This window comes from Myotis brandtii, unplaced genomic scaffold, assembly GCF_000412655.1.
Source record: "Myotis brandtii unplaced genomic scaffold, ASM41265v1 scaffold53, whole genome shotgun sequence".
Classification (NCBI taxonomy): domain Eukaryota; kingdom Metazoa; phylum Chordata; class Mammalia; order Chiroptera; family Vespertilionidae; genus Myotis; species Myotis brandtii.
In genome coordinates, this window is record NW_005369942.1 from 967,773 (window position 1) to 981,517 (window position 13,745).

At 46.8% G+C, this 13,745-nt stretch overlaps 1 protein-coding gene across 3 annotated transcripts in view; it reads right to left on the reverse strand.

The window, feature by feature from the left end:
- The window catches only part of MGST2 (microsomal glutathione S-transferase 2), a 14,166-nt gene continuing 421 nt past the window's right edge, over positions 1–13,745 (reverse strand). The window contains exons 2-5 of one of the 3 annotated variants that reach the window (XM_005877724.2): positions 11,809–11,908; positions 4,563–4,633; positions 873–954; positions 1–245 (exon numbers count right to left, since the gene is read on the reverse strand). In XM_005877724.2, coding sequence (XP_005877786.1) covers positions 116–245; positions 873–954; positions 4,563–4,633; positions 11,809–11,908 — 383 coding nt within the window. In that variant the 3' untranslated portion in view covers positions 1–115. Of the gene's footprint in view, positions 246–872; positions 955–4,562; positions 4,634–11,808; positions 11,909–13,745 lie in introns of those variants that run through there. The other 2 variants (XM_014549004.1, XM_014549005.1) reach the window with 2 other exon arrangements.

Consider the following 13,745-nt stretch of genomic DNA (forward strand, 5'->3'; position numbering starts at 1 on the left):
TAAAAGCAGAACCAAGGCTTTTATTTTTGTTTTAATGGAACAAGTGAAACCATATAACCTTCAGAGTAGAAATACCTTCTGCAAGCATTTGAGCAGGGGGGTGGGGAGTGGGGGGTTAGAAGTGCCTCAGTTTCTTGGCGATATCAATGTCCAGGTATTCATCCAGAAAGCTGTTTGCAATCCCGAGAACTGCTAAGATGGCCAACAAGGCCAGAGCCCCCAGACTCAACCGGAAACCAAGGATCCTGCAGGGCAGAGATGAGGGAGGGAGGTGTTAAAGGGCTACAGTGGTGAAGCTGGGCATCCTGGGGTCAGCTGCTCACTGTAGATACTGCCCAGAACTTCCATGTTTTGGCCACTTGAAAATTTGCATTCATCATATAAATTAAAGGGGATGCCTAACCACACGGCTTAGTTGGCTCCTTTGAACATTCAAAGGATTGTTCAGGCTAGGCAGGATTATTTCCTTGGTAACTTTCTGAAGATAACACAAAATTTTTGCAAGGATTGAAAGTGTGATGGTCAGCCCTAGCCAATTGGCTCAGTGGATAGAGTGTAGGCCTGCAAACTATAGGGTCCCGGGTTCAATTCCAGTCAAGGGCACATGCCCGGGTTGCGGCTCGATCCCCAATAGGGGGCGTGCAGGTGGCAGCCAATCAATGATTCTCTCTCATCATTGATGTTTCTATCTCTCTCTCCCTCTCCCTTCCTCTCTGAAATCAATAAAGATATATTAAAAGAAAGTGTGATGATCAAAGAGTGCACACTTAGTACACACCCATCGGTGCTGTTAATACTCTCAGGAACAGCACGCTAATTCAGACTCTGTCCACTGCTTTTTGCCCAAACATTAATTCTTGGGTTCTCCTTACCTTTTTTTAGCAGCTTCCGAATATCCCCAGAAATACTGGTGACGGGCATACATGTACACCAGACCCAGACAAGTAGCGAAACCTATAGAGAAAAAAAAAACACAAAGAAGATACAGTCTGAGGGCAGTCTCTCAAAGTGTGGAAGCTGAGAAAATGGTCACAAAATGTCTGACCAAAGACGTGTGTCCAAGATACATAGAGAATTCTGACGACAGTTCAGCAGTTGAAAGAAAAACAACCTGACTTTTGCAATGGGAAAAATATTTGAATAAAGAATTCACGGGAAAAGATAAACAAGTGTACCAATAAGCACATGAAAATTTTTTCCACATTATTCATCATCATTCAGAATCAGCAAACTGTGATTTAAAACCACAAGAGGACACCACTGCACGCCCACGAGAATGGCTCAGACACTAAAAGACTGACAATACAAATGTTGGTGATGTAGGAATCTTCATACGTTATCGGTGGGAAAACAAAATAATACAGCCACTTGGGGGAAAGGTCTGGTAGTTTCTTTTGAAACGACACATACTTTTGACCCAGCAATTCCATTCCTATGTATTTACCCAAGAGGAATGGAAGCGCATGCCCATAAAAAGACTTGTACAGAATGTTCATTGCAGCTTTATTCGCCATAGCCAAAAACTGGGAACAGCCCAGAAGCCTATCAACAGGAGGACAGATCCCCAAACTGTGAGACTCATGCAGTGGAATATCACTCAGCAGTGAAAAGAAACATGGTGAATCTCAAAAACATGTTGTGGAGTGAATGAGGCCACAGTGTGTGCTTCCAATATGGAAAGTTCCAGAACGGGCAGAACTACACCAGGAAGAAAACCTTCCAAACAGTGTTTGCCGCTGAAAGGGGTTGACTGGGAAGGGCATGGGACAACGTCTGGGAGGTCGTCATGTACTCTATCTTCCTAGGGAGTTGGGTCACACAGGTGTACACACTTGTCAAAACTCATTGAACGGTGCACATCAGATTTTCTGATTTCTTTAAAAATAAGTTTTACCTAAAAGAAATATAAAGCATGGCGTGATGTCCTGCCATCCTGTCCAATGTAAAACATCAGCACCCTCCCTACATGAGGAGCCCTCTCTTTCCTGAGCACCGCACGGTGGGAACTGCCAGAGCCCTCTCAGAAACACACAGAGCGTATCTGTGCGATTCTGATATGCTGGATAGAATTAAAGTCAGTATGTTATTAGGTCACAAACATTTTCTTTTTGTTGTTGTTGATTTTAGAGAGAGAAGAAGGGAGAGGGAGAGAGAGAAACATCAGTGTGAGAAATATCAATCAGTTGCCTCCCCGACGGGTGGGGGGAGGGGGGGAGCAGGGATCAAACCGCAATCTGGGCATGTGCCCTGACCCGGAATTGACCTTCCAGTGCATGGGACGATGCTCAGCCGAAGGAGCCACACCAGCCAGGCCTAGTTTCTTCTACATACCAGGCATTAGTCTAAGAATTGGGGTTAGCAGTGAGATAGATACAAGCTCCCTGCCTTTATGGAGTTTATCAGCAAAGACTGACGACAAATACATAGAATAATGAAAAGAAAACTAGACTGGAAGGTGCGGTGAAGGAGATGAGGGACGGGACAGTGGGAACTGGGGGCAGTGCCTTTGGTTTTCCGTTCTGAGGAGATTGAAGGATGCCAAGCAAGGTGCCTGCGGAGGTGGAGAGTCCCTGAGCAGGCTACCGTTTGAAACTCCCCATCTAATAAATGACTCCCAAAAAAACAGTGAGAACTGTTCAGGGGCAGTTAATAGGCAACTTACTTCGGATGAGAAAGAACCCAGAGAAAATTACAACAAGAAGACACCTGAGAAATGCCTTCCTGACAGGCAGTGGGCCCATCACAGCGAAATGCAAAGGCTCCAATGGCAGAGGCTGAGCCCCATGATCAAAAGGCACTTTTCTTATTAGTTGTTCATGTGGTCTCATGGCTCCAATGGCAGAGGCTGAGTCCCATGATCAAAAGGCACTTTTTTTTTTTATGAGGGGCAGGGCATCCTGATCCCCCACGTTGACCAGTCAGGCTAGTGAGCAGTGTCCAGCCGTGGTCTCACCTGACAAGGAACCAGGCCTTCACTCGTGCCCGTAAGGGACAACAGTGTGAGTGGAAACAAAGTTAAGGAGTCTTTCTCTAAAGGACATTTTATCTGAAATTTCTCAGTCGACAGTAAAAATTACAAGAAGAAGGTGATAGGATTGCGTTTGAAAGTAGCGGGATTTGGGCTTATTATTTAAGTCTTAGCCATCATGGGTCAAACTCAAATGAGGCCATCAGAGTTACCAGAAAGCAAATGGGATTGCCCTGGCCGGTATAGCTCAGTTTGGTGCCTCCTCCCATGCACCAAAAGGTTGCTGGTTTGATTCCCAGTCAGGGCACATGCCTGGGCTGTGGGCTAGATTCCCAGTAAGGGGCGAGCAGGAGGTAGCTCTCCATTGATGTTTCTCTTTCTCCCTCTCCCTTCCTCTCTCTCTAAAAATCAATAAAAATGTTTTTAAAAAGAAAGCAAAACGGATTGACTTTCTCCAGCCAAGGCAGCTGGCCCTGATCTAACCTCCCGTGAGGCATAGTTTGGGTAAAGCCCTCGGCTCGCCAAGGATACCCCAGTCCAATAGAAAGTACATCATTGTAGAGTTGTTACATACAAACAATAGCACTGCATCCCTGGGAACTCTCAAGAAAAGGGACATGGATTGTCGGGTCCAATTCCATAGACCCTGCTCTGTACTTGAAAGCTGATTTTCTCCTACACTGGTAAATGTTAAGTTGGACAAATTACTTAACCTCTCTGTACTTCAGTTTCTTTGTATGGGAAGCAGGAATAAATTATAGAACCCAGGGCTGGGGTTCGAAACTCTGTCTATACATTAGAATCACCTAAGAGGTTTCAAACACTCCGTTGCCTGGGCAGCCCCCAGATGTGGGTGGGACCGGGCAGCAGTATTCTCCACGTGCTTCTGACCACAGTGCTAAGGCCAGCAGTCCAGGTCGGCCACCACCGTGGCTTTACCGCTCTCATCACTGCCGCCCAGGGAAGGATGCCCACAGCAGGGGCGTGAGATGACACATGAATAAACAGCGGCTCAGGTTCTGCTTCAACTGGGTCCTTCCATGGCTTGGGATTTTAGACATCAGTCTTGGTTACGGCTGTTAGTCTTTCATGCAAGAGCCCCCCAACCCCCTTCAGTAGGCCCTGGGGATACAGCAGCAAATGGGGCAAATTCCTGACCTCAGGGAGTTGACATTCTGCTGGGAAACCACAGTGAGGGACTGTGACATGGAGCTAAGATGAGGCAAGCCATTCGCCTCCCCCACTATCAACTGCACATCAGGACACACGCCTGCAGGGGGTCTGGGACATGATCCAAAGGAGGTCAAGAAACTAACGCAAGATCTGGAAGTCAAGACAAATGTTGTGTTGTTTTTATTCTGAAGTGCCCAACATATCATTTGTTTCAACTTTTTTTTTTAAAGTATTGAATTAAATTAGAATAGAGCAGAGTTAGACTATCTGCAGCACAGTGCTCTTTGATGAACAGAGACGTTGCTGGTTTTGTTTAAAACAATCTCCAGGATTCGTAGATGTGTGGTTGCATGTCTACCCCTCAATCGTTCCAAGAACCATACTCCTCCTTGGAACAGAGTGGAATGTGTTTTGCAATTACCTTGGTTGAAATACCATCCAGCCATCCACAGTGTAATCATGAATAGCGGGTAAAACTCCACACCATTTTGTCTGCAGGAAAAAGGTAAAGACATGAGTTATTTTCTGAGAAAACTCTACGCCAAAGTATTGAGTTTCAATCTAGAGGTAAACTGTCCATTGTCTTTTCACAAAAATAATATAAGAATTTACATAAAGAGCTTAAATGGCCCTTCCATGTAAAATGACTCTTTTTTAAAAATATGTGTTTACTGATTTTTAAAGAGAGAGGAAGGGAAAGGGAGAGAGAAACATCCATGTGAGAGAGAGACATTGATTGGTTGCCTCCTATACACACCAAGACTTTGGGGATCAAACCCACAGCCTGGGCATGTGCCCTGACTGGGAATTGAACCAGTGATATTTTGGTGCAATGGACAATGACGCTCAACCAACTGAGCCTCACCGGCCAGGGAGAGAGTGAATCTTTTGAGGTGAGACTGAAACATTGTTTAAACCTCAGAGCAAAGCCAGGAATCACTCTCCTACTTACAAGTTGCCAGAAATAGAAATGAATCATGCTCTTTTCCATAAGAAAGGCCTTGAGATTGTCATGATTCTGAGCCTAAAAAGTATTCTCTATCTTATCTGAAGAACCCAGAAAATAACTCAATTCATATTAAAGATATTTCTTCCCCCAAATTCCCTCATATCCATTGCTTCCACTTAAGTGACTCGGCACATTTTTTTAAAATGGTCTTCAAATAATTTCCCTAAAACCTCCTGAGGTAAATGAATGAGCATATTTCATTCCCATTGTACAGAGGACAGACAGAGTCCACTGAGCCCAATTTGACGGGGCCTCACAGAGAATCAAAGGGAGACCGTGTCAGCTCCAGATTCCGAAGCTCTGTCTTCATGTCAACTCAGATTGCCTCTGTTCATGGAAGACTTGGATGGAAACGTTGATACCATTTTAAGCAAAAGGGAACAGTTCTCTGGGAACCATAGTTAATGCATCTGCACCTAGCAAAGGGAAAATGATGCATCATATTCCTCCGCCTTCCAGAGATCTTGGCGAGGTTGGCTGCCTTCTTTGCTGACAATATCACAACCAGAAAGAACTTTAATGTAATTTGTAATGAGGTCTTGAGTGGATCTTGGTGGGAGAGTCATCGTGTACAGGATTATCAATGATCCCACATGCTTTATTTTTTTAATTTAATTTTATTTTTTTCCATCACCATTTATCCCCTCTATGCCCTCCTCCACCTCCACTCCTCCTCCCCCTGCAATCACCACCGTGTTGTCCACATGCTTTCTTAAAGAGGCCTTAAAAGCTTGAGCACTTAAATTGAGGTAATGGGCAATTGACCCGGAAGTAGCTGATAGTGGCTGGTGAAGCCCATAAGTGATATTTTTAATTGGAAAAAAAAGTGGTTTGGTTTGGTTTGGTTTGGTTTGGTTTGGTTTTTGCAACCCAGATGACGACATCAGGGGCCCCCGAACCTCTCTCCTCTCATGGTATGTACAGCTGCACACAGAGCAACTCCCTCTGAAAGTCCAGACACCAGCTGAGTGGCTCCTACACCTCGGTCAACTGAGGAAATGCCCACTCTGTATTATTTTTATAAGAAAAGGCCCAGACACACTCGCATCATAAACACCACCCCCAGCACAGCACCCTACAATCAAGAGGGAACCCTCAACTCCCAGCTTCCTTGTGATGCCCGCACACCCAGCACCCCAACCTGAGGGCCCGGCCCCCCAAACACTGAGCTCTGAAAGCCAATGGGGCTCTCACCCACACGACCCACGAGGCTTTGGGGAGGACTCCAGCAGGGCGGCACACAGCCATGCCTTACACTGCTGGCCAGGAGGGGCTGTGCCCCTGCACACACCCGCTGGGCTCCGGAAAGTAACTGAGAAGATAGGAGGAGGAGGGCTGAGGTCCTAGTGAGCAGGGCTTGTTGGAAGCTATTCAGATTCAGGTCAGGATGGGAAGGTAACAGGCATTTGTGATCCTGGAGGCCAAAGCCTGGAGCATTGGGCCAGTTTAGCACCATATCCCTGCACCTCCTTCCCCAGGAAATGAGCCCCTTGCCCCTGTGAGCTGTCACTGACGTCTCCCCCTGACCTCCTGTCCCAGTGACTATACTTTTCCCCTGGCCCCTCCTTTGCTGACCTGCCTTAAGCCAGTCCTGGGGCCCTGCTATTTACTGACAGTCCTCTCTGCTGCTGCCTGACGAGAACACCGGGATTGCTTGGCCTTAAGATACCTGGAATCCCATCCTACCTGCTCATGATGACCTCCAGCACGTGCCCACCACGGGGAAGTGGCCCATGCGTGGATGTGTCCCAGGACAGCTCTTCACGGTAAGCTGTCAACAGACTTTGTTGAACTCAAAGGGACCAAACTCTCAAAATTTGTTCTTAACAATCCTTTCAATAACGGATCACAATTACCAAAATGAGAATAATTATTGGTCTCTTGCAGACATGAAGGCAGATCTATTCTGTCATCTTCTATAGGACAGCGGTTCTCAACCTGTGGGTCGAGACCCCTTTGGGGGTCGAATGACCCTTTCACAGGGGTCGCTTAAGACCATCGGAAAACACATATTGAATATATAATTACATATTGTTTTTGTGATTAGTCACTATGCTTTAATTATGTTCAATTTGTAACAATGAAAATACATCCTGCATATCAGATATTTACATTACGATTCATAACAGTAGCAAAATTACAGTTATGAAGTAGCAATGAAAATAATTTTATGGTTGGGGGTCACCACAACCTGAGGAACTGTATTAAAGGGTCGTGGCATTAGGAAGGTTGAGAACCACTGATATAGGAGGTTCTCAGGGAAAATCTCCAGATGGGACAGAAAACAGCTGGCAGCAGCTGTGTCAATGTCCCTTCCTGTGGGAACAGTAGGCACCATTGAGGGCCCCCAGTGATGCCCACCCCTTCCCTCCACGTCTGCTGAGGGAAGCTGAGGCTGTCCCCTCATTGGCTGGTTAGAGCCCTCTTTGCGCCATGATCCTGTGCTCCTCTGATATTTAAGCTTCCCATGAAAAGAGCAGGGGGAGGTTCTCCTTTGTTACAGGCAGATGTCACCATGGGCCTCACCTTCCACATAGAACAGAAAGAGTCTTTGCTGAAAGGACAGTCGGTGGACAACCGTCCTGGTCTGCCCTGGACGGGGAAGGTTTTCAGAACATGGGACTTTCAGCTTTAAAACCAGGACCACCCGGTAAGTTGTCTGGTTGGCCTGGAACTAAGGGGTTTCCCTGGACACAGAACGTTGAGTGCCCAGACTGAGAAAGTGCCAGGCACTTTAGGTGGTCATCCTAAAGGCCGGCCTGGTGGAGCCTGTTGAGACTGAGTCGTTATAGCTGCTAAAACCCTCATGGTCCACCCAAGTCCAAGGGAGTCTGGGCCATGAGGCTTAGGACGTGTGGTCTCTGCAGATTCCCACCTGGATCCGAGGGCTGGGAGCAGGGAGAGCAGTCCCAAACTAAATGCTGTTGGGACCCTGTCTCAGTCATTAAGGGTACTGCAAAGTTCACCTCATTTGGGGGGGAAAAAAGAATCAATTAATGGAAGGCAACCCAAACTCTGACAGTTCCTGAAACATTAGTCTCCAAATGGTTTTAATCACATAGCCCTAACAGCTCTACAACCCTCATAAAAACATACACATGCCTACGGTAGCAGAGGTGCTAGTTGACGGCCGATGGACTGAGTGGGTGCTGCCCAGTCTGGGACTACACCCCCAGCCCGCTTGCATTCAGGCGGTGCCCCTTCTTGCCAATGGAAAGTTCATGAAAGTGAAATATGTCACTTCTGAGCCAAATGGTTAAGTCGAGGGTGTGCCAAGCTCCTTCCCCCACTCGCTGGTTGAATGGGGAGAACGCTGAGGACCTGGATGGGGAAAGACCCCTTAGACGGAAGGAGCTGAGGCCTCTGAATGACCACGTGGAAGGCGACCGAATAGGAACACCCATATAAGACTTCACGTGAGCAAGAAGGAAACGTCCATTGTGTCCAACCATTGGGAATATGGGGTTGATCCATCAGCACAGCTAATACAATTGACTTGGAAAGAATATCATATGTATTATAAAATACACACAAAATAGAAACGAAAGGATGAAATTTTAAGTATAAATAGAAGTTTGAATATCCCCCCCCCTCCCCAGCAGATTACTTAGTGCACCCTCTCAGGGTACACGTCACTTCTGAACATCTTTGTGATTTGACAGAGAGATTTCTAATGAACAGACAACTTTGCTTATAACAATCTTGCTCGCAATAAAAAAAAAAAAACAATCTTGCTCATAGGAAATCTGAACCATTCGCCAAAGGAGAAAACCTGATCAGACGTAGAACATTTGTAGTGCCGTGCTCATAGTGTGATATCTTTTAAAAACTAAAAAAAAACAACTTAAAGGCGCTTTCGTGGGTTTTCCTCTTTCGAGTTTCTGTTTGCTGCATTTTCTCCCTCCTTTTGCTTCATGGCTGTTTTCCCAAGCAGCGGGCTGCTCGCACTGTTAACAGAGGCCCCAGGCCCCAGCCGCTGGCTTTCGACCCTGGGACGTCTTTTGGATTATTACTCTGACTGGGGGTCGGAGCACCAGGCTAATACACTCAGAATAGTCTTGTGGATGAGAGGTTGCTGAGTTAATCTTTTATAGACGCGTAACTATCTAAATTGCTCCTTGTCAAGTAACCCTTGTGTGGGGACACCCGAGGGAGGTTGTGGGGGGTGGCAGGAGAACATGACTCTAACCAGCACTTGTCAGCGATGTGGCTGACAAGGAACAGGGTGAGCAGAGAGGGAGTGAGGCTTGCAGCTCATCAAATGCCAGCCGTCCCCTGACTCCCCGAAATCACCCAGCCTGTGCGACAGAAGCTTTTGGTGGTGGCACTAACTGAATGCTTGTGCCCTCCCCAAAATTCATATGTTGAAGCCCTACCATCCATATGTTGGTGTAAGGAAGTACTTAAGGATACACAAGGGCAGAAGGGCCCTGATCCCATAGGATTGGTGTCTTATAAGGAGAAATAGCCGGGAGCTCTCTGGCACCCACCGGCCTCACTCTCCCAGCACCCAGGCACACGTGCGCAGAGGAAAGGCCATGTGAGAACATGGAGAGCCACGAAAGGAGAACACCAGAAAATAGAATCAGCCAGAAACTTGGTCTTAGCCGAGCAGCCTCCAGAACTGGGAGAAAACAAATGTCTGTTATTTAAGCCTCGTGGTCCGTGGTGTTTTGTTACAGCAGCGCAAGCTGACTAAGACCGGTGGCTTGTGGAGCAGGATGCTAGAGTTCGAACAGCTCACCATTTAGAGTCATTTTTTCATCTTGGAGAGATCTCAAGCCCTCGTTTAGTGGGTAAGTACATTCTGTGCTCCCAGCCAGTGCCCAAGATGAGTACACGTGGAAGAAAAGTGGAGACGTGCTTACGGTCTCTCAAGAGAAAACCTGATCAGACGTAGAACATTTGTAATGCCGTGCTCATAGTGTGATATCTTTTAAAAACTTAAAAAAAAAAAAAAAAAGGTGACCCACATTCCCATCATCCTAGTAGCGCAGAATGTTTGAAAGAGTACTATCTTTCTAAATTTTCCTTTTCTCCGTAGTCTTTAGATATGCATTAAGGTCACTTGTTTTAATTCCTGAATTTCAGAATTAGAATTCAAAATGACTATAAAAAACTAGTGAAATGGTAACAACAACAAAATTACAGAACTACAAGAGTAAGAAGAGGGTAATATTACAAAAAGTACTCAGACTCGTGACGATTGGGTTTACTTGGGCCTTGTGGCAGGTTAATTCTGGACCAGGAACTGAATAATTTAGCATGAATTAAATGAGGATACTTTAACAAGAACTAAGTAAGAAGCAATTCCTCTATCTTACCCAGAAACATGAAACGCACTACATATACTTCTAGACTCCTGGCTTAGAAGTAATATGAAAAGTCTTAGTCTAAAAATAACAACCTAATTTTTGCAATGATTGGAGAAAAACAGCTAAAGAATTCGTGCTCCCTAGCCTCAACATGCAGAAGATGAAAGTCACTCCATAAATGATCCTCAAGTGTATGAAGAGGAGTGAGGTGCTCAGCTACTTCCTTCCAGTGAGGATAGAATCCGAGGAAATGTATTTAAATTGCGGCAAGATCCGTTTAAAACTTGGATCTACTTTTCAGATTTAGAAAAGCCTTTAATCTAAAGGAATCGAGGTGCTCAAATTAAACAACATAGAAGTTTCTAAGCTGAGCAATAGCATGAAGGAATGGCCCTTGGTGAAATTATAACTGCTATTTTCACAATTGGGAAAAAAATGTGTTCTGGTAAAAGGCTGGGAAACTCTAGAGATAAGTCACCTCAATCTGTGTAGGAAAAGAAGGGGAATTGAATGGGGGCTCTGGAGAGGGGCCTTGGGCTGGTAACTGGGTAAGTTAGGCTTCATAATAAGCATCTTTGCTTGGCAAACGAATATCCAAGCTGAGGCTCCCCTCAGACAGGAAACAGGTACTTCCGTGGTGCTCAGAGGGACCCTGCACTGATTGCTGTGAGATGTCAAGTTCCACTTAGAGGTAGAATTCGCCGTAACACCAGGCTTCCTGACTATGCTTAGAGCAAAGCAGCAGGAGAAAGAGGTAGGGGAAAAGGCAGCATTTCCGTTACAGCCAAGGCCATGAGACCTCTAAGGGAGGCTGACGGGCCTCCGTGCTTGGTCCAGGAGAGCCAGAGAAGAAAGTGCATCCCCTCTCGGGAACCGGCAGAGCTCAGGGGAGCCCGCCCTTCACACCAGAACAGGTGGCCAAGTAGGCTTTGGAATGAAGTGGTTATCCCCAGAGACCCCGCCTCGGATAAAGCTGAAATGGCTTTACTAGTCATCTGATTTGGACAGACTTATCCTAAACCTTACACTCTAAGGCAAGAACTGGGCTAGGGCTGAGAACCATCTCAGGAGAAATTCAGGGAAGGGAGTAGAGCCATCAGAGCCCAGCCTTTTTGTAAAGGCCCCTCCAAACCTGTAATAAAGGTGTATAGAGACTCCACGCACTGGCTACCTCAAGCTTCAAAGATCATGAGAAGGGTGTTGGCCGGGAAGAGTGGTTCTCTCTTCTCTGCACATCTTTCCCCGCATCAGAGGGGTGGGTGGGTGTGTGTGTGTGTGTGTGTGTGTGTGTGTGTAGTGTGTGGCCAGCCCGGATCTCTGAATGGTGGAGAAGCATGACTTACTGTGCACGAAATATTCTCTCAAACTCAGGTGACCCAGAGACTGCTGGGGGCATAACTTTGTATTTTAATCTTGCTTTTGCTACATGCATAGCAAAATAACCTGCAAGTAAAAGGGAATCGATGTTAAAAATCTGACACATTATTATTCATTAATAAGATGCTAATTTAAACCACAATTAGATACCCCTGCAAACCTATTAAAATGTATAAAATTTGCCCTAGCTGGTTTTGCTCAGTGGATAGAGCGTCACTCAACAGACTGAAGGGTCCCAGGTTCGAGTCCAGTCAAGGGCATGTACCCAGGTTGCAGGCTCAATCCCCAGTAGGGGGCGTGCAGGAGGCAGCTGATCAATGATTCTCTCTCATCATTGATGTTTCTAACTCTCTCTCCCTTCCTCTCTGAAACCAATAAAAATACTTTTTAAAATATGTGAAATGTAAAAGACAGGTCATACTAATTTACAAAGACAGACAAGTGAGGATACAAGAGTAACTGGAACTCTTACCACGGCTGGTGGGAATGTAAAATGGTACAACCACTTAAAAAACCATTTGGAGGGATTTGTTAGTTAGGCATAGTGAGACCATGTGATTCAGCCTTTCCACTCCTGTGTGGGCATGTCCTACCCAGGGTCCTGCTTCACTCTTGCTGATGAGGACACTGAAGGACATAACATCCTGGCCAGGGCCACCTGACTGAGACATGGCTGGACTGGACAGATTCAAGACTGTCTTCAAAACCTGAGCTGCTTCTACCACGACACATGGGGTCCTGACTCCATAAACAGCAGACTCTTGTAGGAGCTACAAATTCTGGTTCTTACGCCAACTGAACAGCCCTTCTCTCTCTCTCTCTCCCCTCCCTCCCTCCCTCCCACCCATCACCCAACATTCCCTGTCCACCCCCAATCACCATTGGTGCAGTCTCCTCTCCTCTCTTCCCACTCCCACCCGTGGCACCCAGCTGCCAGACCTTCTGGCCCAGTTGACACTGTCCCCGCACCCACCAGCCACAGAAGCCTCCTGTGAGGATGACACGGGCTCTGTCAGCAGGGTGCCCAGGGCCCTGCTCCTGTGCTCCCTGCAGTGTGGGGATGAGGGTCACACGGTGGGTGGTGGCTCCATGTAGGTCTATGCGACCCAGGGGGCCAGCACGGGGTGCTTCCGACCTAAGTGCTTCGTAAATGGGTCACAAACATCCTGCTCTCCTCCACGAAAGGCTGTGACTCAAACCACACAATGGTGTAATATTTCCATAAATCCACAGAACAAACTGGCTAGGCAAGGCACTGAGGGCATGTGCAAGCTGGACTTTATCCTCAACTGCAGTGCCTTCGAGCAGCCCACAGCCCTGCCCGGTTTGCGGGTACAAACAGCCTTGGCAGGATAAAGAAATGTGTACTTGGTTTGAAGTCGTGCCCAGCAGTGCTCAGACCCTCTTCCCCGTTTAGAAGGTCAGAGGCTAGGAACTGAGCACCTGTGATCCCCGTGGAGAAAAGCCCTCGTCCAACCAGGCAACTGGGATATTGAGTAATCCTAGTGGGGAGGTGCTTTAGAATTTAGAATTCAGTCCTGAATCGGAGGCTCATATCTCTGCAGGAGATTCCTTTTAACCTGATACTCAGACCTGCCATAAGCAGTGTATTTCCGAAAACACATTAATTAAAAGATCAAAGTTTAAGAAACCACAGCCAGAGTTCACAGGCAGGCACAACGCTACCTTTGGAACACTCGTAATTAATATTTATAGTCTGCTTGCCCCGCTCCTGGTTAGCACCCTTGGAATGCTGGCGTGAACTGGGGGTCATCACCACAGAGGGGCGCTGGGCAGACTATGGTCTTCGGAGCACACAGGGGCACCAGCAAGTATGCAACCAAGAAACCAACCTCCCTCGACCACACACACACACACACACACACACACACACAAACACACA